At 42.9% G+C, this 25075-nt stretch overlaps 1 protein-coding gene across 1 annotated transcript in view; it reads left to right on the top strand.

Annotated features, from left to right (window-relative positions):
- The window catches only part of DNAH14 (dynein axonemal heavy chain 14), a 237827-nt gene extending 213205 nt beyond the window's left edge, over positions 1-24622 (top strand). The window contains 9 exon segments of the mRNA XM_084820967.1: positions 2858-3055; positions 5120-5316; positions 7622-7803; positions 8492-8688; positions 11331-11443; positions 17774-17907; positions 19410-19567; positions 20629-20775; positions 24264-24622. Coding sequence (XP_084677093.1) covers positions 2858-3055; positions 5120-5316; positions 7622-7803; positions 8492-8688; positions 11331-11443; positions 17774-17907; positions 19410-19567; positions 20629-20775; positions 24264-24476 — 1539 coding nt within the window. The 3' untranslated portion in view covers positions 24477-24622.
- Positions 24623-25075: the final 453 nt, after the last annotated feature.

Genomic DNA, 25075 nt, shown 5'->3' with positions numbered 1-25075 from the left:
GAATTCTCTTTAAGAATTCCCCAAGATATGGTCTGGGTGGAATAAAGAAAAGAAAGAAAGAAAGAAAGAAAGAAAGAAAGAAAGAAAGAAAGAAAGAACAGGGGAGGGGAGGGGAGGGGAGGGGAGGGGAGGGGAGGGGAGAAGAAGAATGGTGGTTGGAAATGTGCATGGGGGTGGGGGGTACTGAGAATTCCTTAAGCCAAGTGGCTCCTTTCAGAGGGATTTAGGGGGCTGTGCAGGGTTTGCACAGTTAGTGCAAACAATTAGTGGCAAAAGGAGAAGGGGACGGCAGAGAATGAGATGGCTAGATAGCATCACCAATGCAATGAATATGAACTTGAGCACACTCCGGGAGAGAGCGCAGGGCAGGAAGGCCTGGCGTGCTGTGGTCCATGGGGTCACAAAGAGTCGGACACGACTGAACGACTGAACAACAACAGCAGGGCTTGCAAGGATTGCATGTACTTAAATGAGCTTTATGAGGTGAGGTGACTGAGGGCTTTTTCTAGCTTTTTTAAAACTGTAGAACCTATTTAAAAGCCCCAGCAGTTTCTCGATCATGACACCACATAGTACTAACCCTTCCGTTGGGATTATTTGAGTCCTTCAGCTATTTAGGAGAAATTAAAATGGAAGGGGAGAAAGAAGTTTGTGGAGACTGATTGGATCCTTTGCTGTACTGAAGCGACTAAACTTCTGCAGAATCCAAAGGTTCCAGTTTGGGGCAGTAAAATCAGATGCAGTGTGAAATACCAGTATTTCACATGGAGCTCTTTCTTCCCTTCCTTCTCCCTCTTCAAAATTTCATTGCAGGCAAGCTCCCAACAGTGGGCATGTAAGAGCAGAGAAGAAAAGTAGGGGGGAGAGGGTTTTTGCACCTCAAAAAACCCCTACACCAGAGATTAGGGATAGTGACCTCCTAATGGTCACCTTAAACACCTTCTGATTAGGATCTCTAATCTCCTGGGTGACTTGACAGTTTTTACTTTTTGTTTTAGATTTTGAGAAAAGGAAACTTTACACATGGCTAGCGCAAAAGCCACTGGACCTAACTGTCTGAAATTTGGTAGGTTTGGTCAGCTCCACAGGGCCTTCTAGGTCCCGAAATTCCATTAATTTATGTGGAAGCACAAAAAAAAATTATAGGTCTTTGACAGACTTTCTTGGAAAAAGCAAATTTTACCTGTGGCTAGCACAAAAGCCACTAGACCTAACTGTCTGAACTTTGGCAGGCTCAGTCATCTCTATAGGGGCTTCCAGTCCCCAAATTCCATGCATGTATGTGGAAGCACAAATAAAATATAGCTCTTTGCTTTGACACATTTTCTTGAAAATAGCAAATTTTACCTGTGACTAGCAGAAAAGTCACTGGACATAACTGCCTGAAATTTGGCAAGTTCCATCAGCTAATGGGGGCTGCCAGGTTTCCCAATTCCATAAACTTATGTGGAAGAACAAAGAAATTATAGCTCTTTGCTTTGACACATTTTCTTGAAAATAGCAAATTTTACCTGTGACTAGCACAAAAGCCACTGGACCTAACTGCCTGAAATACAGCAAATTCAATAAGCTCCATGGGGGCTTCCAAGCCTCCAAATTTCATGAATTTATCTTACAAACTAAAAACATTATGGCCATTTTTGTTTTCCAATGCAAGTCAATGGGAATATGTAAAAAAAATGTCAATTAGTACAGCTCAAAAGATCCAGGGCACAGCTCAAAAAAGATCCGGGGCCTGTGCCCAGGTGTGCCCTTCTAGAATGACACCCCTGCCACCTGCATCCTTTTCCCTTGCAACTCTCTACTACTGGAGTGCCCTTCCACTTGATTCTCTTCCTCTGTTATACATTTAAGCACCTCTTCTAGATGCATCTGTTTACTGTGGCTTTTCCTGATTAACCCTCTTTTCTTGCCTTGCATCCTTAATTTATCTTGTCTTTAACTTTAGACTATAAACCTGCAGGCAGGGCTTGTGTTCTTTTTTTAGATTTTGTACAGAACCTAAAGATATTAGGTGATTTATAAATAAATATAAAAATGGTTGTTATTCCTGTTGTTATAAAGCAGCCTTCCCAATGTGGTAAGCTCCATATTAGCTGTACTGGCTGGATCTAATCGGAGTTGTAGTTCAAAACATATGGAGGCTAGCATGTTGGGGAAGGCTGTCATAGAAGTCTGTAGTATCCCGTCCACTGACACCCCCACAATGCCATATGCATGGAAACTATGTGCTGTGTGTGTGACCCCTCATACAGGGTCAGCTTCTGTGGCTATGTAAAATGAAGCAACTGGACCCTTTTTTACAAGGGGTATGCTGATCTGGATGCCCTTTGTGGGGGTGGAGGTGTGTAATATGGGGCTGTTTGGGGAATTTTTCTAATATTTTGGGATCATTGGGAATTTGGGAAAGAGGACAGAAGAAGGTATAAAGTTGAGAGACTGGGTGGAATCTTGCTCAGACTAGTATAAGGATTGAACTTAATTGGATTCTAACAAGACCCAGCCCCAGAGCACAGAAAACTGTTCTGGTATGTAACCCTAGCAGCAGCATTGGTGAGTAGAGCATTTCCTCCCTTTAAAGAGCGCACCCTCATTCCATTTCATTAAGTGCTTTTCAAATTCCCCTCAGTTTTAAAAGTGGTTTCTAACATGGCATGGAGAATTACAGTTGAAGAGGCACAAATCCAAAACCCTGTTGGGCATACTAAGCTGGTCGTATGGTTATCTGGATCTCAGCCCTTTCCTTCATGTGAAAAGAAAAGGAAAGAAAAAGAACTCTAATGACAAACCAGAACCACGACAGTAATATTAAAGCAGTACTAAATATCTTTCCTAATTTTAACATTTTCATCCCAAGATTTCCATCCAGGTGCTGGAGATGCTTCTTGAGAAGCAAAGGAAGATTCCTTGGGCAGCACTGCATTATTTGACTGGTGAAGTAGCATATGGAGGCCGCGTAACTGATAATTGGGACCGTCGTTGCTTGCTTAGCATTTTGGACAATTTTTATAAGCCTTCTGTGTTGGAAGAAGATTTTGCTTACTCTAGTGACTGGGTAGGAGAAACATTTATTTTTTGAATATTTTACAACACTTTAATAACCAGTATCTACAATGGTTGAAAGAGCTGGGTATGTTTACCCTTGAGAAAATTAAAGGGAAACGTGATATTGGTCTTCAAGTATCCTAAGAGATGATGGAACAGATTTTTCTTTGTTGCTCCAGAGGGCAGGCTGAGGACTCATGGGTGGAGATTGCAAGGGGGCAGATTTTAGATAAAAGTTTGGAGAACGTTCCTGACATTATAAGCAGTTTGACAGTGGCACAGACTGCTTTTGAAGATAGTGGGCTCTCCTTTGTTGGAATAGCTTAAGAAGAGGCTGCACAGCCATCTTTCAGGGATGCTGTTGCATTGCAAAACCTACATTGAGTAGGATTGGCTTGGACCAGCTGACTTCCAATGTATCTGTCAACCTTATGGAAGATATAGGGTTGGTTTGGTCCTAATAGAAAACCATGGTTTCCAGCTAGGTGGATGAGCTTAGTGAGCACTGAGCTTGTGTTTCCCCCCTCCTCTCTCCTATTTTGTACACAAGCTGAAAACTTCCTCTTTTGTTGTAAACTAACCACAGTTGCCTGTTATAGAGCTTTAGTAAGTAAGGGTCCAGCACCAGCAGCATTACACTCACTTTAGCAATTTTGGACATTTTGGTCTCAGTAACTTTCCCTATTATTCATTTGGCATGGTTGGCTCTGATGGGATTATTTAGTAATGATGCATCCTGCTAGAAAGGCAATTAGCAGAGAAAACAAAAACAAAAAGGCAAAAGAGAATGTGTGCTTACCAGTCCCACATGCACAAAGGCTATCTTGACATAATAAAAGAGACCACACTCTTCTTTATCTGAGGAAAAGGTACAATAATTTTACTGACAAATATTTTTTGCATATACAATGCAGGTACAGCATAGACTTTCAGAAGAAGATTGTTCAGTCCATTTTGTGTTCCATTACACCAGCATCAGCGAGGGAAAACACCTATGTTCCCAGCAATGGTGGAGGTGGGGGGCGGGGAGGAAAGGGAGGAGCAAAAGGAAGAAATAACAGGAAACCACACTGTAGGCTATAGAGACTACACTGTAGGCTAGCTGGGGGCAAAATTCCCACCAACTAACTGCAGCACTGCCGCCTTCCAGTAAGTTGCAGATGAGGTTGCAACATTCCCAACAGGCTCCACATAACACAGGAATGGGTCAGCGGTGGTCATCCAGTACCTTTGTCTCCAGCCTGGAAAGTGGGAGGCAGGCTAAAAGGAGGAAAAGGCAAAACCAGCTGAGAGAACATTAGTGTGTCTGAACTCTGGTTTGTTTTAAAATGGCTTACTTTTAAAATCAAATGTGGAAGCTTTCAGCTGCCTCCTGTTGCACATAAGAGAGGGGCGGGGGTGGGGAGGAGCAGTGTATGAGCCCAAGACTTGATGTGGCTCATGCAAGTAGCAGAGACCATAGTTTTACATTATGACTGAACTGGTCTATAGTGTTGTTTTGGTCTCTCACTCTCTGAGAGGCCAAACAATGCCGGATATAGATGGGTACTTCTTTCTCCCTGACTGACTGTGCTTCCTCCCCTTCTGTGCATGCTCCAGTTGGTCATGCTTGCGCCACCCACCCATCGACCCACCTGTGAAGGTTTATGGGGCCAGCTAGAGCTTTTGCCAGCCTTAAAAGCTACCCGGAGGAAGAGTTAGCCATAGAAACCACTGCTTGTTCTAGACCCCCCCCCCCACACACACCCCTTTGAAAATACAAACATCCTGCTTATGAAATGTCACAGGCATCTAACCAGTAAATAATTAAATAGCATTCAGAAAAATATAGTTGACCTTCAAACCTGTGGCTCTGTTTGCTAGTTTTGTGAGTAGACTGGTATTCTGGAAAGTGATTCTGATTTATTTTTAATATTCCAGTGAGTTTCAAATGTCCTCCAGTGAAGAGGGGGGAAGAGGGGGGAGCTATTAAAATAATCTAAACAACCTCTAGGGAAAAAAAAGATGGTAGATTGACCATCACTTTGCACTTGTGTAAGCAGAGAAAATAAAGCATTCATCAATAATTTTGCAGGTATATCGACCCATATCTGAAAAGGATACTTTAAAAGACTGCAGAGCCTATTTACGGTCCCTTCCGGACATTGATTCCCCAGAACTCTTTGGGATGCATCACTGTGCTGAAATAGCGTACTTAAGAGCTCAGGCACAATTATTTGTTGATTCAGTTGTCAGTACCCAGCCAGCAATCACCACAGACACCCTTATAAGGTTGGAATTTTCTTCTGTTTCTAGAATATGGCTGTAATCCAGAAGAATTAAGCATGGTTAAAATCCACTAATTTCATATAGAATAAATATTATCTTGACCTAATGAAATCTCCTCACTTCCTCATTTCTTCTAATTATCTGATGTTAGGCATCCCAATCCCTTCTTGTTCTTGAACCTTTTCTTATTTTGGGGTTATAAACACACGAAGCATTCTGAAGGCATCTCTACACCAGCCTAAAATCCTGCACATAAAACGGGGCTTTCTACTTCTGTTTTAAATGCAGGATCACGACTCCCTTTTTCACATGCTTCCTTTTTCCCTACCCCCTTCCCCCTCCTTCTCCCCGTATCTGAGTCTTCCATTATCTTTCATTGATTCCGTTCCTGTTCTTGCCGCTTTTCCTCTTTTCACGGAGGAAACTGAAGCAGAACACAATGGGGTAATTTGATAGCTCATTATCTGCGATCTATTTAAAAACGGAACAAGGCATCATGTAAAGAGCCCACAAACTTCCATGAAGGAGCAATCTCAATCGCAGGATAAAAGCTCAGTGTGAAGGAGCCCTGTAGCTCACAGGTGAGCAACCTTGAGCTTTAAAGCAAATTAAGGCTTGATCCGGTCATCCACCATATCCACCCCTCTGCCCTGTCTGCAGCTACATACAGAGGAGTTTCCTGTCACCAGATTCGCTTTCCATCAGCAGCCCTCTGGATCAATCCCATAATTTTCTAGTCCTCCTAGGCTGTAAAAACAAATTGTTTAATGGGAAAGGGCAGTGAAATTGACAATCTTAGCAAGTGGGAAATTCTGGAAATTTCCTTCCCTGCAGCTGTTGCATTCATTTTCTCTTCCTCCTGCCCGAATGTTCCTCCTCTACCACCGCCATGCTTGCTGCCTACTCCCAGTTGAGATCACCTTCCCTCACTGCTGCCATTGCACTCACCTCCTGTTTCCTCATTAAGGGACTTCCTGCTTCCTTAGGGCAGCTGAGGTGAGTCTGGTGGCAGAGGGATGTAGGCAACAGTGTGGGTGGGGGGGAGGAAAAAGAAATCCCGAGGGGATCTGGCAGGCACACTCAGAAGTCTTGGCAAGTGTTGCTGTGCTTGTGGGCACCACATTGCCAGTCCCTCCCCTACACCTTAGTTTCCCTTTCCCTCCCCAACAGTCAGCGTTCTGTGTGTATTGAGCATGCTCAGTCCTCATTGGCCTTCATTGGGGTTGTTTTTACCCCTCCATTTGGGATTTGTGTTCTTTTTGTGTGGTGGAGTGGACACACTTGTGCCAATTCCCATCTATATCAAAATATTTTATTTCTCCATTATCTATGGGTATCTCTTAGTTCTGTCCCTGGGGACATTTTAAAATAGCTTCTCAGTATGAACAGGAACTGACTTATCCAGACAAGGGGATGGTTTTGTCTACATTTTTTATATCTATGTGTCCCTTCCATCCTTCTTTTCCCTGTCTCTCCCACCCAGTTGTCAGGGTTTTTTCCTTTCATTCTGTCAGCATTCTGTACCATTGAGTTAACACTGGACTATTTCTTTGGATTACTGTCCCGCACCACCACCTTTTAGGGTTTTTCCTCCCTTGATTTTTTGTACCCTACAAACCCTAGGGCTACCCTGACTCTGCTGATATCTCTCTCTTGGGCAGGGGTGGACAACCTTTGACACTCCAAATGTTATTGGACTGCAACCCCCCACCATCCTTCAGCATTGAGATATGCTAGAGCTGGTGGGAATTGCAGTCCAACAACATCTGGAGGGCCACAAGTTGCCCATTTTGGACATGGGTGGCACACTTTTGGCCACATTCATCTGAGCCTGGGAATTCTGAATGAATATCAAAGGAGAATGGACTGTCAAGGTTAATTTGGTTCCAGATTGCTAGAAACCTCATATAGTGAAACAAAAGCCATCCTCCAAATTCATGCATAGTATGTGTGTATATCTATATGATTATGGATGCATGTGTGTGACAGAGAGAATATGATACACCACTGAATGCTGACAGTCACCTAAATGTGATTGTCAGCATTCATTTGTGTACATTCAACTGTAGGAAAATATGTTTTTTTCGATATTCATAACATTCATCTGAGATTATCAGCATTCACTTGCGAATGTCAATATTAATCAAATTTTGTACTGTAACTTATATCCAAAGTCAGATGAACAAATAGTGTAGTAGGCAACATATCTGTGACAACATACAATGAGCAGCAAGCTATGAAACGGTAGAGTATTAACCTGATAAATTTGCACTGATAATTTTAGCTCTATTTGCCCCCCCCCCCCCAGTGGTGGAAGACGTCAGGATGACATAGTACTGGAAATAGCATCTGACATTCTAATAAGGCTGCCATTGACTGTAGAAGATATGGGACAGGCACCTAAAAGTGAGGATGACACCACAGAAAAAATTACATTTGGATGCTTCAAGTCAGGACCAATTTGGGCTGCACTTGTGAAAACTGCAGAAGGTTGGTTCACATATTTAAATTTGGAATGAACTTTATCTAGCAAGAAGTAAAATCAAAATACAGGTCTGGTTCTGATCTATTAACTATTACTATGATTACATAATGAGGAATAAAAGAAATAATAAAGGGATTAGATCCCAATTTATGCTGGATTAACTGTGCTGACAGATGCTGATATGGGCATAACAATGCAATTTGTGGTATTGTGGCACCACCGGAATAACTCACACCTCAAAGCCTACAAATCAGTCCAGAGATACCCTGCCCTGCTCCCCCGGTAAGCACCACAGGAGCAGTGCTATGGCCAGACCTGCTTAAAGGTGCCATTTCGGTGAACTGGTTCCCTCTATAATTTAATCTGCACAGATTAAGTGTCAGTCCACCCCCTTTTCTACAAAATGGATTTTGTTCTAAGAGTTGGTTCGTATGAGATGTTAAAGAAGTATCAGAAGAATGGATAGCTCTATTGTAAGTTGGGACTGACCCATATTTGTAGGGTTTAGGATACAAATAATGTCCCCTATCTAAGTAAAAATGCCGTAATAGAGCAAATAATTGACAGTTTTCTTCCTTTTAGTAGTGCCCCCAAACTGCAGCTTGATGCAGCCTCTTTGCTAGTAGGACCAAACTCTGCTGTAAAGGTTAAAAACTCTAGAGAATAACCCGTCGTTTTTCTTTTTCACTGTAGGTCCTGGTTCTTTTACAAAATCAACTTTGCTAACTGTCTTGCATCAGGAGATTGACCAGTATAATAATTTATTGGCCATAATAATTCAGTCACTACATGCACTTCAGCAAGGTATCAAAGGTGAGATTATCTTCACCACAGGACTAGAAGAGCTTTATAATTCAGTACTGAAAGCCAGAGTGCCTGAACTGTGGCAGGTAGGTGAACAGTCTTTGACTTTACTTCTGCAGAACACAAGATAATTGTTTATGTTCTCTCTTTTGAAACTGGTGGTTTTGAGTACATTGCCATGTCTCAAAGCATATACTTTACATACTGCACGGTTCCTTGTTAGAAAAGCATATTGAAGAAAATATGTGAAGGATCAAAGAGAAACACAAATGATGTTACACAAAAAGCGAAGGTAGACATGTGGGCCATAAGAAAAATCCAAAATCTATATTAATGTAATATCTTTACTAGGGCAACAACAACAAATCACAAAAAATGTGCAAGCTTTTGAGATCTCCAGATCTCTTCATCAGGCAAGATGTTACAAAAAGCAGGGGGCTGGGGAGAAAAAGAACTGAATTGATGTTGAAGTCATGGTGTCTGCATGATCACAGTCTTGAGAAGGAATTGGGGAGGAAGGGTCTGCAGACATTTAAATAAAATTCTGGCAGGTGACGTGATGGTTTCAGGTTTCACCTGGAGTTGCTCCTAGGCTTGCTGGAAGGAAGAAAGGCAGATACTTTTGATTCCCCCATTTTAAAAATTACAAAATCCTGCCATTACTCAGAAATGTCTCCATTTTGGGTGAAGCACACAGGCTCCTTTAAGAGTGGAAAAAGAGAAAAACTAGGCAATCGTATTAATGTTCTGGTTCTTTTCTACCAGTTTAGGTGTAATAGTTGCTCTAGAACATCGTGACATGCACAGTATATAATTAACAATTTTCTAAAGAAGAACACACTGCCAAAAAAAGGATAGAGTCCAATAAATCTCAGATATAAATTTATCTGCAGAATCACTGTGGGTAGAGATTTCAGGCTAAGGTATTCACACAGGACTCTGAGATTAGACATAATCTGTTCTAGGGAATTTATAAGCTTAATTGTGTTGCAGAACTTGTAAAACCCATTCTTTACATCTGCCTTCCCCAAGCTGAGTCTCCAGATGTTTTCAACTGCAACGCCCATCATGTATTTTTTATTCTACTGCCAATCAGTCATACTAAGAGTCCCTTTAAACATTGTCCTAATCGTGTGAGAACTACATTTTGATCAACAGCTCCTGCACAACTGGAGTAATGTGTAAATGACCCAGAACCTGTGGGCTCTGAGTCCATGGAAAGATCTACATGATTGGCCCCTGTGGTTCAACCCTTTAAACATTACTCTAGCCTGTGGAGCCACTTTTCCAAGGGCTGGTTCCACACAGCTGGAGTAACAGCAGCATGACACCAAATTCTGGTATGATGGGTCAGGAAGGCTTTCTGTAAAAGGGCAGAACCATTTCTTTCAAAGAGTATATTCAAAATAAAAGAGTAGGCGTCCTTCTTATCCTTTCCATCTGTTCCAGAATACCTGAGTGTGATTTCCAAGAAGCAGGACAGAATGTTCAGTAGACTCTCTCTCTCTCTCTCTCTCTCTCTCTCTCTCTCTCAAGTATCCTTCCCCACAATATTTTAAATAACCCCAAAATGACCTTAGTGGGTCTGTTAAGAGAGAGAGAGAGAGAGAGAGAGAGAGAGAATAACTCAATATAATGCAATATCAAGGTCCACTGTGGATTAATTATTATATGCCAAAATATGTGCATATAATTTACACCTTGATTTCCACATCTCCAACATCTACCATAAGTCAATTTATATCATGTTAATTGTAAATGCTAGAAGATACCATTGGTGTAAAATACATTTTGTTTTAAATTCTTTGCAATCATTATTTCCTACATTTTCACCTATCCATTCCCAGACCTCAGATGGTAATACCATTTTCCTATTTTTACTGAAAATAAGGTGTATGTCCATTTTGTAAGTAACACTTCTTTATTGACGACAATCCTCTAAGATGTTATAGAGTAGTAATAATCAAAATATTATGTATTTAACCTATTATATTTAACACATTGGGATAGAACTGATGTTGTCTTTTTTGCCAAGGGAAAAATAAGATATCAATATACCATGAGTACATAATTTGATTTCCAGAAAATTCTTCCAGTCACTCATATAAGAGTCTTCCCAGACTAAATGTAACATAGTAGAAGTATTGGCTGAGATGCTTATTCCTGGAGAATAAGCTCCACCCGAAAGCTAAGCCCTACCCTCTACTGAAATAAACCAGCTTCTATCCTACATGCTGCTGATGGCACACATTTGGGCACACCAAATTTTTTAAACGAATTTTTTTGACAGAACTACCTTCAGTTTGGAATGTGCCCCTATAATCCATGCCTGCACAGTTGTGCCAAGGATGTAGCTTAGAAAACCTGAAAGGCAGATGTACAAAATTGCTCCCTTTTCGTAAAATAAAATTTAACTGTAGCCTTGGCACTGTTGGGTGCATTATGTAAAGCGAAACACTTATGAATCAATCAAGATAAAGAAGACTGAAGTATGACGTGACAGGATCTGACTGTGACATCTGTCACCCCATTTATTACCAGGGTAGGCTCAACTGATATGGCCATTTAGACAGGTGTTCCCTTCCTCTCTCGCCACTCCATTTTCACCTCTCTGAAGCTGCTCAGAGACCACGCAGCTACTTTTCCTTGTTGGGAAGAGTGGATAAGCTATTTTATGTTTGTATTTTTTAACATGTGTGTTTGTGCTTTGTCTGCCATTACAAAACAGCAACATTCCTACAAGTCATGTAAACCTCTGGGATCCTGGATTGATGACCTCATTATAGGAGTGCATTTCTTTGCCATGTGGGCGAATCAAGTTGTCACCTTTATGCAATCAAGGTAAAATGCAAAATATTGATGAAGTGGAAATTCTAGCAACATATATAGATATTAGGAAGCTGGTTTAACAAGAGTAGACTTAAAATGTCAGCAGTTCTGAATTGCAATGTTTGTGATACCTACTGTGGAACTCCACTTGAAGACTGCGATCTCTTGTATAAGTATACTCCACATTTGAATCTGGTGTGTGTGTGTGTGTGTGTGTGTGTGTGTATATATATATATATATATATATAATTAAACTTGACAAGTGGAACCTGCAAGAAAATGTTGCAGCGTGGGACACTCCTGTTCAGGTTTTCAGCCACTCCATTCCATTCTCGCTCCCTTTTCCTGATTTTTTGTCCCCCACCAACAATCAGTCAGTCAGTCCATGCCCATGCAGCATGCTCATTGTTGGAAAGTCTGGTATGATTTACAACAGAGTTGCTTTATACAGAGAAAGTGTGGCAACACAGCATTTGGTAGTGGAGGCAATAAATGCAGACTAGAGCCAGTTTAAAAGAAGTTCAAATCAATTTCCTTTATTGGTGATTTTATACACATTGTCAGAGAAGGGTATCTAACACTGTTTAACTACAAGCACCCCCTAAAGCTGGATGTGTGAGTGTAACTGAGCAAAGGCATATGGTTTCTCTTGCTTCCTTCATGGAGCAACTGGCACATTGCAGAGGCAGAGAAAGGAGGAGGAAGAGGAATGGGAGGGAGCAGGAAATAGGAATTGATCAGGCTGCAGGACATTCTCTATCGCCCCCTCGTGTCTGGAAGCATGTGGAGTTGTTCCTATTATCCAGCACTTACTAAGTTCTTCGGAAGGGGGTTCCAACCCTTTAGGTCTTTTTCTAAAGTATTTGTATTTTTGTACATCTGCAAACTTTGGGGCTCCCCCAAAACTGCTGATACCACCTCATTGTGTGTGGATGGTACCATTTTGACTACATAAAGATGGGCACTTGGAGAATGAAGCCATTACTATATATATGATATTTGAATTCATATCTCTCCATTAGAGGCAGGAGGGCTTTCTTGGTCCATCGGGGATTGCCTTAATAGGGCCATCTTGCTAACTGACTTCTCAACTTAGGAGGGACTTGTGACCTTCTAGACCAGGGGTGGGCAACCATTTTTGGTTCAGGGGCCAAACTCCCCGCAGGACCAAGCTGGTGGGCCAGATGGTGTCAAGGGGGTGGGGCTCTGCCCTAAGCCCCACCCCCTGTGATGTCATCTGTCCCCACCCACTTTTCCCCTCCTTGCCTCTTTGCACAAAGAAAGCGAGTTGGCTGGCACTTTCAGGAGCTGGCTTGTCCAAACACTGGCCAACTCAGGTGCCTCCTTCTTGAGCCACTTACAGCCCAGTTGGAAGGGACTCTACTTTTATTCTTCTTGTGTAAGCCGTGGTATAAGCCATTGTGCCACATATTGCACAAGCCATTGTGCCAGCTGTGCCATGAGTCGTCGCATAAGGCATCGCACATGATGTTGCACAACGTGTTGAACAACTCACTAAGACTTCTGGTGTTGCTTGTGTTAGTTTACTAGTTTATTTTTATTGATGGATGGATGGATGGATGGATTTGTACACTGCCCAATAGCTGAAGTTCAGATAGTAGTTGTGCAACTGCTAGCAGCACAATGCCCACTCTTCTCATTTTTCTGCTAGCGTAACTGTCATGTTAATTCATCCTCCCCCTTCACAATCAACAAAACAGAGACTCCTAGTTCAAGCTATTAAGGATTTATTATGCTAAATGCAAACCTTTTCACAAGCTCTCAAACTGCCCCAGGCTCTAAGTGACTATTCTAAGATCTCTATTCAGGAAGACAATCTGCTGCGTAGTGAAGTTTCTGACAGTTTGCCCATGGACACCAATGGTTAAAACTGCCTAACAGTGAAGCCCCTTCCTTAGGGTGACTCCTTTCTACTTTGGCTTCTAAGAGCGGCTATCCTGGCAGAGGGTCTTAGCCCCATCCTAATTCCATATGCTTTGACTTGTGACACGTGCTGGCATCACTCAAGTCACTCCCCTCTTCCATCAGTGGAGTGGGGAGGTGGCAACTCAGCCTGGGCCATCTGTTTATCAAGGCCTTGGGAAGATTCTCTCCCAATGCCTGGGGGAGGCTCCTACCCCATTCTCTGATCTGGCTGTACCAGCTCTGATTCAGAATCAGAGTCCTCAGAACTCTCAAAGGACCTGGACGGGCCTGGACTCAATGCTGTCAGTAACATCGGATATAACCCTTTGGCTCCTCTCTTCTATATCCCTGCCCACTATATTCTAGATAGCGGCAGGACCTTCACAGCCAAGAGAGGTGGAGTTTGGTTTTCTTTTTTTCTAGTGGCCATTTGACACATAGGGCCATTTTTTCCACACACTTCTCCAGTCACGTGGCTTCCTCTAGATTGGGCAGGTGAGTGATGGAAGCAGCAAAGCTGACTCAATGGCAGTAGCTTAATTCTTTGCCAGAACAGCAGTGCCTGCATGTCACTTGTTGTTGTTCAGTCGTTCAGTCGTGTCCGACTCTTTGTGACCCCATGGACCATAGCACGCCAGGCCTTCCTGTCCTGCGCTCTCTCCCGGAGCGTGCTCAAGTTCATATTCATTGCATCCGTGATGCTATCTAGCCATCTCATCCTCTGCCGTCCCCTTCTCCTTTGGCCTTCAGTCTTTCCCAGCATCAGGGTCTTTTCCAGGGAGTTTTCTCTTCGCATTAGGTGGCCAAAATATTGGAGCTTCAGCTTCATTATCTGTCCTTCCAATGAGCACTCAGGGTTGATTTCCTTTAGGATGGACTGATTTGACCTCCTTGCAGTCCAGGGGACTCGTAAGAGTCTTCTCCAGCACCACAGTTCGAAAGCATCAATTCTTCAGCGCTCAGCCTTCCTTATAGTCCAGCTCTCACAGCCATACATTACTACTGGGAAAACCATAGCTTTGATTAGACGGACCTTTGTCGGCAAGGTGATGTCTCTGCTTCTTACTATGCTATCTAGGTTGGCCATAGCTTTCCTCCCAAGGAGCAAGCGTCTTTTAATTTCATGGCTACAGTCACCATCTGCGGTGATCTTGGAGCCCAAGAAAGTAAAATCTGTCACTGCTTCCATTTCTTCCCCTTCTATATGCCAGGAAGTGATGGGGCCAGATGCCATGATCTTCGTTTTTTTAATGTTGAGTTTCAAACTAGCTTTTGCACTCTCCTCTTTCATCCTCAACAAGAGGCTCTTGAGATCCTCTTCGCTTTCTGCCATTAGGGTGGTATCGTCTGCATATCGGAGGTTGTTGATAATTCTCCCAGCAATCTTAATTCCGACCTCTGATTCATCCAACCCGGCATTTCTCATGATGTACTCTGCATATAAGTTAAATAAGCAGGGTGACAATATGCAGCCTTGTCGTACTCCTTTCCCAATTTTGAACCACTCGGTTGTTCCATGTCTGGTTCTGACTGTTGCTTCTTGACCCTCGTACAGGTTTCTCAGGAGACAGGTAAGGTGGTCTGGTACTCCCATCACTTTAAGAATTTGCCACAGTTTGTTGTGATCCACACAATCAAAGGCTTTAGCATAGTCAATGAAGCAGAAATAGACGTTTTTCTGGAATTCTCTTGCTTTCTCCATGATGCAGCGAATGTTGGCGATTTGATCTCTAGTTCCTCTGCCTCTTCTAAACCCAGCTTGTACTTCCGGTAGTTCTTGGTTCGCATACTGCTGAAGCCTAGCTTGTAGGATTTTGAGCATCACCTTGCTGGCATGTGAAATGAGCGCAATTGTGCGGTAGTTTGAACACTCTTTGGCGTTGCTCTTCTTTGGAATTGGAATGTAAACTGACCTTTTCCAGTCTTGTGGCCACTGTTGAGTGTTCCAGATTTGTTGGCATATTGAATGCAGCACTTTAACAGCATCATCTTTTAGGATTTTAAATAGCTCAGCTGGAATACTGTCATCTCCGCTAGCTTTGTTGTTACTAATGCTTCCTAAGGCCCACTTGACTTCACTCTCTAGGATGTTCGGCTCAAGTTCAGTGACCGCACTATCATGGCTATCAGGGACATTCAGATCTTTCCTGTATAGTTCTTCTGTGTATTCTTGCCACCTCTTCTTAATCTCATCTGCTTCTGTTAGGTCCCTGCCTTCTTTGTCCTTTATCATGCCCGTCTTTGCACAAAACGTTCCCTTGAGATCTCCAATTTTCTTGAAGAGATCTCTAGTCTTTCCCATTCTGTTGTTTTCCTCGATTTCTTTGCATTGTTCATTTAAGAAGGCCTTCTTGTCTCTCCTTGCTATTCTCTGGAACTCTGCATTCAGTTGGGTATATCTTCCCCTTTCTCCCTTGCTTTTTGCTTCCCTTCTTTCATGAGCTACTTGTAAAGCCTCATCAGACAGCCACTTGGCTTTCTTGCATTTCTTTTTCTTTGGGATGGATTGAGTTGCTGCCTCCTGAATAATGTTACAGACCTCCGTCCATAGTTCCTCAGGCACTCTGTCTATCAGGTCTAATCCCTGAAATCTATTCCTCACCTCCACTGTATATTCATCAGGGATATGATTTAGGTCATACCTGAACGGTTTAGTGGTTTTCCCGACGTTCTTCAATTTAAGCCGAATTTTTGCAAGAAGCAGCTCATGATCTGAGCCACAGTCAGCTCCAGGTCTTGTTTTTACTGACTGTATCTCCATCTTAGGCTGCAAAGGACATAATCAATCTGATTTCGATATTGACCATCTGGTGATGTCCATGTGTAGAGTCGCCTCTTGTGCTGTTGGAAAAGAGTGTTTGCTATGATCAGCATGTTCTCTTGGCAAAACTCTATTAGCTTTTGTCCTGCTTCATTTTGTACACCAAGGCCATGCCTGCCTGTTATCCCGGTGATTTCTTGACTTCCTACTTTAGCATTCCAATCCCCTATGATGAAGAGGACATCTTTTTTTGGTGTTAGTTCTAGAAGGTGTTGTAGGTCTTCATAGAACCGATCAACCTCAGCTTCTTCGGCCTCAGTGGTTGGGGCATAGACTTGAATTACTGTGATGTTGAATGGTTTGCCTTGGATTCGTACTGAGATCATTCTATCATTTTTAAGATTGTACCCCAGTACTGCTTTTCCCACCCTTTTGTTGACTATGAGTGCTACTCCATTTCTTCTAAGGGATTCTTGCCCACAATAGTAGATATGATGGTCACCTGAATTAAATTCGCCCATGCCTGTCCATTTGAGTTCGCTGATTCCCAAGATGTTGATGTTCAATCTTGCCATCTCATGTTTGACCACCTCCAGCTTACCTTGATTCATTGATCTGACATTCCAGGTTCCTAAACAATATTGTTCTTTACAGCATCGGATTTTCTTTTCACCACCAGACACATCCACAGCTGAGTGTCCTTTCAGGTTTGGCCCAGCCGCTTCACTCTTTCTAGCACTACTTGGAAATACCCTCTGCTCTTCCCCAGTAGCATATTGGACACCTTCCGACCTGAGGGGCTCATCTTCCGGCGTCATATCTTTTAGCCTTGTGATACGTTCCATGGGGTTTTCTTGGCAAGAATACTGGAGTGGGTTGCCATTTCCTTCTCCAGTGGACCACATTTTGTCAGTACTCTCTGCCATGACCTGTCCGTCTTGGGTGGCCCTGCACGGCATAGCTTATGGCTTCACTGAGTTACGCAAGCCCCTTCGCCACAACAAGGCAGTGATCCATGAAGGGGCATGTCACTACACTCACTCATAGCTGTGCTGCAATTTCTGTCCTTTCCCCATAACTTTTTCTCTAGTAATCAGCTCATCTTTCTGAATGATAAGACACATATGGAAGCCAGATAGGGCCACCTGCAATTCTCCCTTTCTACTTTTGTATATGTTTGTTGTTCTCATTTCCCTTTTTGTCTTTTTTGCAGGATTATATATTTTAGCATTTCTCCTTCTGTTTGTCCCAACTTAGTCTGACAGATTTCTGATCTTTCCACTCTGGTCTCTGAGGCTAGGAGCCTTTCCCTGGTGGAAGAGTCAGTTAGCAAGCTGGCCCTGCCTCCTGTCCAGATGGGCAGTCTCTGAAGGATCGAGACTGGTCCTCTTACTTCTCTATAAAACAGGGATTTTGTGTAAAAAATTCCATTTTTTTCCACAGAAATGTATTTGGCAAGTAGTAAAATTTAATGTACTAAACTTCTTTTCAACGTATTCGTATTTCTGTAGTGGTTATGCCTTTAGCCAATGCAAATTATAATCATTCGTAGTATTGGTTAATTGGCCTTTTAAAATGATAAATAAAAATCTATGTATTCAAGAGTCAGTTGCCTACTTAGAAACTTAATAAAGTTTTCACTGTATTTTAAATAGGTTTAATTATTTAGTGATGCTTCAGAGGCAAACCAGAACATTGCTTCAGACTTATGAAGATCCTGACATCTTCAGTGGCAACTATCAGGGGCACCCCAGTTGCTTTTGGCTTCCAGGTTTCTTTTTTCCACACGGTACATAATTTCACAGGCAAATGTTTATCCATGACCCATTCATTTTTTTAATGTTCCTTCATCTGTGCTTTATCCTGGTTGAAATAGCTGATGATGTTTTTACTTTGGTATTTATGCTACTCTTATACTAAATATTAGAGGGGAACAAGCATGTCTGGACAGTTGCCATTGTTTAAGCATATTATAGAAAAAATATTGTATTCAAATAATCACGTTTCAGCAGTCGGTAAGCGATACCCTATTGTATCCATTGCTGGCTGTCCCGCTGACAGAAGAATCTGCCAGCAAATGTGGCGGGAGTGGTTTCCCGCCATTCTTCCTCCTCCCTGCAGCCCCCACCTCCACCTGCTCCTGTAGTTTGTGCGTGTGTGTATGGGTGGGGCCCTCCGGGGCAGATTTGGGGAGTGTGTGGTGGGCTGCAGTGAGGCCCCTCCCATTCCACTGGTGGATATCTTCCATCAGCAGAGTGGCCACCTCTGGATGCAACTTAAAGAAATTACCCTAGCCAATCATCCGACAGTTGAGGGCGTTTCAAAATTGGGGTAAGATGTGGAAAAGGAGGCTGGAATTTGGAGCAGAGAAGCAGCGAGCAGAGGTGGGGGACTGCTTAACCTCTTCCTGCAGTTTCTCTGTTCTAATTCCACACCCCCATGGGGAGTGTTTCCTTCTGTGGAGTTGAAACCATGCACATGTCTGTGAGACACCCAAAGTCTGCCCCTTAGTCAAAGGTCTGTCTCTCCCTTGCCATCTCAGTTCCCTTTAACCGGAAAGCTGGGGACTGAACCTGCCATCTTCCGCACGCAAAGCATGTGCTCCGCTAGTCTGCACACTGAAAAGGACCTTGTGGTAGTTTATGAAACAGCAGCTTCTCACATTCTTTTTAAAATAGGAGGTGTTGGAGCTGGCTGGCATGCATTTATACAGCATGTGTAGTAAGCCCAGGTTTTCTGAGCTGCTGTCAGTCTGAGTAGAAAATCTGGGCTAAATGAACCAATGGTCTGTCTCACTATGAAGCAGATAAATACACTTATATAAGTTCATACATGTGTCTACAGGGGATTTCAAGGTTGTGATCCATGGGATCAGTAACTCTCCGGGTGCTTCAAGAGGTATTTGACCAGAGATGAAAGGGGTGAGGGAGGGGTGAGCGGGGCCCTGCAAGGGGTGAGGGAGGCCCTCTGACATTTTATAATTTACCATTTTAATAATTGGATAACAACCCTGATGGCAAATGATGCCAAACATCTGAACTGATTTCTTCATTGCAGAGATTAAGGCTGAATCTACACATAGCAGTTATACCGTTATCATACCATGTGTAGATTCACCCTAAACTGATCCCTGCATAATTAAAGACCAAGTCTAACTTAAGTTCTCAAAAGTGGTGGCTAGAACACTACACCTGGGAATGGAGGACCCAGTACCCAGTGCCAAGGAGTATTTCCCACAACTCATGTTCCAACACATGGTCCCTCACTGATGTGTGTGTTTTATGCTTGCAGGTTTTCTTACTGCTGTTCTTCAGAATCACGCGCGGCAGAATAAAATACCAGTGGATTCTCTTATTTTTGTCCACAAAGTTCTTCCATTCATTCTGGATGAAGAACAAGATCATAGAGGTTTCAGTAGAAAAGAAAGCATATTAAACAAAGCTTTTAAAGTAAGGGCATGAGAAGAGGTGTAGCATAATGGTTTAAAAGCTTCAGTTTTGAGTTGGAAGACTCTGGTTCAAGTAAATGTTCAGTCATGTGCTCACTATGTACACTATGCAATACACTTTTTCTTAGTCTTCTCCTCCCTCCTCTCCACAATGGCACACCAATACTGGCCTTCCATACAGGATAGTTGTATATATGGATGAGCTAATGCACATGACGTCTTTTGCCATATAGGGAAGGTGCTATGTAAATATTACCATGGGAAAGTGTGTGGGACACATTTCTGAAACTACATGGGGAAGAAAAACATCTGGGGGAACATTGTAGGGGAAAAGTTGCATACAAGAAAATTTATTAAGCATCCCTTCCACTTTTCCAATGTTCGCAACCTCCTTCTGAAGCTCATTTGCTTAGAAGTGACGTCAGATTTTTAAAAATCACCTGTTAGGCCAGAAATACATTCTTTCAGATGGAGGAGGGCAGTGAATGGGGGGTTAGGTGTCTCCTCCACAGGTCCAGGAAGACAGTCTCCAATTTTCAGTTTTTGAGGAGGTAGGGCCTGTCCCCCCAATTCCCAGATGACTTCCTGTCTTTGTCATGGGCAGGCAGACCTCTGCAGATCTCTAGTGTTTTATGTGAGTCCTCCTGAAAAAGGAGAAAAAAAAAAGAGCCAAACGCTGAGGGGGCGGAGCAGACAGAGAACCTTAGGTGCTCTGACTCAGCCCCTGGTGCTGTCAAACTGCCCCTACCTCTACCCCATCACACAACCCTCATCAACTGCTGAATTTGTAACCATTTGTCACAATGCCTCTTCCATTGGGTTGATAGTGATTTTGCCAATGTAGTAGTATTGACCCATTTTCCTACACTAGGAAATGCCAGAGGCATCTCAAGATGCCACTATGACAATCAGGTCAGAATGACCCATCCTAAACAGCTGCTCATAAGTTTAGTTCAACATGGGAGAACATGTTGAACTAAAAATGTTTATGTGTATATGTAGAAAAGCTAATAAAAGACAACATCATGTAGCATTTATATATCATTTTCTTGTTTTTTTCAGGAACCTTCTCAACCTGAATCTGGAGTTATAATTTTTGGCTTGTACATAGATGGTGCATGCTGGAGTCCCATTACTGGGACACTGGAAGAACCTGAACTTCACGAAAGATTTTATGTACTACCAGACATCCTTTTTTTACCACGAAAGGTAATTTTAAATTATTTATATCCCACATTATAACAAGAGCTCAGGATGGTTAATATCTGATGCTAATGATGTAAATTTTGCAAGCTAGTGGTAACTGTATAATCTTGAATTTAAACCTGAAATGAGAAATTCAGATTTTCATTATATCATTTTGCTGCTTTGTTCACTGTGTTGTTCTCCTCTCCTCTTATTCAGATCCATATAAGGGTTGCAAATGATATTGACACCTCATACATTGGCTCAAGTTATAGCAATAGTAGATATTTGGATATAAATAATAATTATGTTAAATGGAAACTGTGAAATATACAATTCTGAAATGGAGAAGCTACAGTCAGGGCCAGAAATATTGGAACAAGGATAATTGTTTTGGCAGTTGGCCTCTGTACACCACCACATTGAAGTTGAAAGGAAACACACCCAGATGGGAGTGAAGTGAGGACTTTCAGCTGTAATTCAAGGGGTTGGACAACAGTTATCCTTGTTCCAATATTTCCAGCCCTGATTGTATTTGGAGAAATCTATATGCAATCTATACACATTTACTCAGAAGCAAGCCCAGATGAGTTCAATGGGACTTACTCCCAATAACTTTTTTTATCCATTTGTAGGAATAGTTGCCCCTTATGAGAGGATCACGACTGCCCAGTTTCAAACAAATAGGTGCAGGGAGCTTTGTGCAAGTGTAGCTGTTACAGTTTGGGTGTCCCCCTCCCCACAAAGGATGCACTTATCCCCCTATGTGGACAATTGTTATTAAATGACATAGATCATAGAGGTGGCCCTAGTTAAGAAATCTGCAAAATATTAGAAGGATATGTGCAGCATTTTTGTGGAAGGGGAGAGTTCACATTTGGGGGAGTAGGTGACTCACTTCCCCTTAGCCCCCTCCATGGTTTTCTTGGGCAATTTGTATGGAAATGGCATGTGTCACAAAGGTGGCCCTAGCCAAGAAACTTGCAAAATTACAGAAGGATAGGTGCAGGGGCTAGGGAGTTATAATTAATGAAAAACAATTACAGACTTCTTTATTTTATGCTCAGTTGGCACCAAAGTCACAGAGAGTGCAATAGAAGAGCTTGGGGAGAAGTGTATCAATTTTGGGAGACACACTGACCTAGTTTGCATGATCACTGTAGGCACCAGATTGCCAATCCAACGTGTGGCTTATTACATGCAAACCCTGCGAAGGTGGGTTGATGGGGTGGTTGACATGCCCCCAGAACCCATGGGCTGTTTTAGGGTTGCAGTTGGCTTGTCAACCACCCCAATAACCCATCCTTGCCAGGTTCACACATAAGAAGCAGCTAGGGTATGCCCCAGCTGCTCCCCTTATATTCAAAATAGTGGCTGCTGCCACAGTAAGAAGCCTCACAGGGGAATTCTCGTTATCACCCCAACAAGCCACTGTGGCTTGTTAACCACCCTGCGTGTGCCGGTTGCATGCTGGCTGATTTGCAAAATTACCCTTGCTGGAGAGGATGGCTTTTTGGGGTGGTAACAAACCACCCAGAACCCATGGCCTGTTGTAGAGTTGTGGGGTGGTTTGTTAACCACCTCAACAAATCACCCTTGCCAGGTTCAGACGACACAAGAAGCTGTGGAGGCAGGGGCTTGGAGTGGGAACTTGGTGTCTGGGGAAGCTGCAACCCACCATGGCTAATAAGATACAGTGGGCTGCAGTGATCGTGAGAACCAGGTCTCTGCCTCCTCCAAATCCTGAATCTTCACAAGTGTCCAGATGCAGACTTGTTCTACTTTGGAGGCACTCTGATTCAGACTTCTCTTGAACCTGTCCAAGTCAGCCCAATTCAGTTTGGGCTTTATCCGAATCTGAAGCTCACATCTAGTAACTAAGCACTGGATTTTTAGTTACAGGTTTCTTGTTCAGGAGTAGGAAAGCAGGCAGCAAAGATTTAACTCATCTTCTATCTGAGACTTAGAGCCTTCTAAAACCTTCCCACCGCCCCCAGGATAGGAGTGCTGCTCCCAGTTTCAGCTTTGTCTTCCAGAGAAGAACAGGGTTCCCCCCATTCGCAAGGTTGTTGTGTCTTCTGACGCCTAGGCCAGTGCTGCTTCAAAAATTCTCCAGTTTTTGTTCTTCCTGATTAGATCTCCACAGGGAGTGGGGAGCTCAGGGACCCAGCCTGTGAATTGTGCTTTGTCTGTGCTGTACATGCCTAGCATTTGTGGCAAATGTGGTGTTTCTGCTTGTCTGTTCTGTGTGTCTAGTGTACAAGGTATATGGGTTGGATCGAGGATCTGCCTTCTGTGAGAGGAAGAGTTCCACTCATGGAAATTCTCACTGCCCAGTTTTTGCCCTCCCCTCCCCCACATCACAGCTCGCCTTATTCAGCAGGGTATTCTGACTCTCTTTCACAAGGCTGGAGGTGCTACCATGGGAAGGCGTGGGGTGGGGAAGGCGATTTCCGTCAGTATAGTTGATCCAGCTTAAATCTGGATCCAACTCTATGTTAATGTAGAATTAACTGTGAGCTGTGTCTAATAGGTTTTGAGGGTCTTGCTCTTTTTTATGTGCTGATAGCAAAGTCTTGTGCAATTCCCAGGTGCAATTAGCAGGCTGTTACTGCAACTAATGTATAGGCACCCTACCGCACCACCATGCAGATACCCGACATGGGGACTCCAAGCCACTGCTCATAGTGGCAATAGCCTGATGTCTACACACACACACACATTGGCCCCAGAAGGTAAAAGATAGGGATGTGTGAACCCCCTAATGTCTGGTCCAGGGAGGCATCTGCTGTGGGGAAATCTGGGCTGCTTGTGCTCTGCGGATTTCCCCAGAGCCCTGGTGCATCCTCTGGGTTTCGCATTGGCATTTTCTGTCTTTAAACAGGGCACGATACACTAATTGCAGTTGCAGTTAGTGTAACTTGGGCAAATTATGGCCCAAGAGAACACTAATTCACCACAATTGTGCCAGTAATTTACATATAAGCACTTTATGGCTGTAAATGGTGTAAAATACACAAATTACAGTTGTAATTTGCCGAAGGTATGGTAAGTGCAGTTGCAATTAGCATACATTGCCCTGTTTAAAAACAGAAAACACCCTGCGCGAAATCCAGGCGGGCAGGTAAGGAGAGCTGATTCTTGGGAATCTGACCTCATTGGAGTCCATCATGGATTTTTCCAGCACCCCTAGTGAAACATGATTAAACTGTGCCTATGCTTTTCTATTACTGCCTGTTGTGTGCTGATTGTAGATGAATACTGTGTATTGTATGCTGTGCTTTTTTTCTACTGTTCTTCTAGCACAGTGGTGGGCAACTTGTGGTCCTCCATGTGTTTTGGCCTGCAGTTCTCATGAACCTTCATCATTGGCTATGCTGGCAAAGGCTGATGGGAGTTGTAGGCCAAGACATCTGGAGGGCCACAGGTTGCCCACCAGTTCTCACATGACATGGTATATTTAAAAGATAAGTTATGTGATAAGTTTAATTCCACAATACATTTTGTTTAAGATGGACCTCTTCTCAAGACCTTCTTATGTAGAGGAGGAGGAAGTCTTGCTACTTTATGAATGTCCACTGTATAGAACACCTCAAAGATCTGGAATCCTGTCGTCTACAGGTATATCAACTAACTTTATAACGGCAGTCAATCTGCCAAGTCTGGTAGCTCCCAGCCACTGGATAACAAGAGGAGTTGCACTGTTATGCCAGCTCAATGACTAAGAAATTTAAAAGAATCTTCAGCCCCTGGGGAGGGTATGGGAACCACTCTGAAAACCTTTGCTGTGCTTCAAACTAATGTTAGATATAGCCAAGTTTTTAATAGCTTGATATTTAAGAATAAAATTTATCTTCATAAGAAGAGTATGTAAACTCAATCTTGTACTGTGGTTTCCTTCCTGCTTTATCTTATCTCATTATTTTTCTTTACACAAAAATGACTTCAGGTTAATAAAAATGACTGTGTGCATAGAGGTCTGTGTCAAAGCTGGCCACATAGTAAACTTGAAGCTTTGCCAGATCCAGGAAGGCACTTTAAAGTTCACTAGTCTAACATAGTTTCTAACAGTGCCTGACTTGATGCCCCTGGAAGCTCACATGCAGGTCAGTGAAATGATGGCCACCTTCTGGGTGGGGGTGCTGGGCACCCTGCATCTGGTACAGACCACAGGGGTTTCACACTGATACCCACCATGAAATTTGTTGAATCCTTTACTGTTTAAATATCTTAAATGTTGTTTTATACATGAAGTTACAACATCCCCGCTCCTTCCAACCATCTTGTTGAATTTTTTAAAGGGCATTGGAACTTGCAGTAGTAA

This window comes from Heloderma suspectum, chromosome 1 (assembly GCF_057233095.1).
Source record: "Heloderma suspectum isolate Gila_16-S chromosome 1, 16-S_ref, whole genome shotgun sequence".
Lineage (NCBI taxonomy): Eukaryota > Metazoa > Chordata > Lepidosauria > Squamata > Helodermatidae > Heloderma > Heloderma suspectum.
Note: the sequence above shows the minus strand (reverse complement) of the source record. Positions and strands in the feature narration are given on the sequence as shown.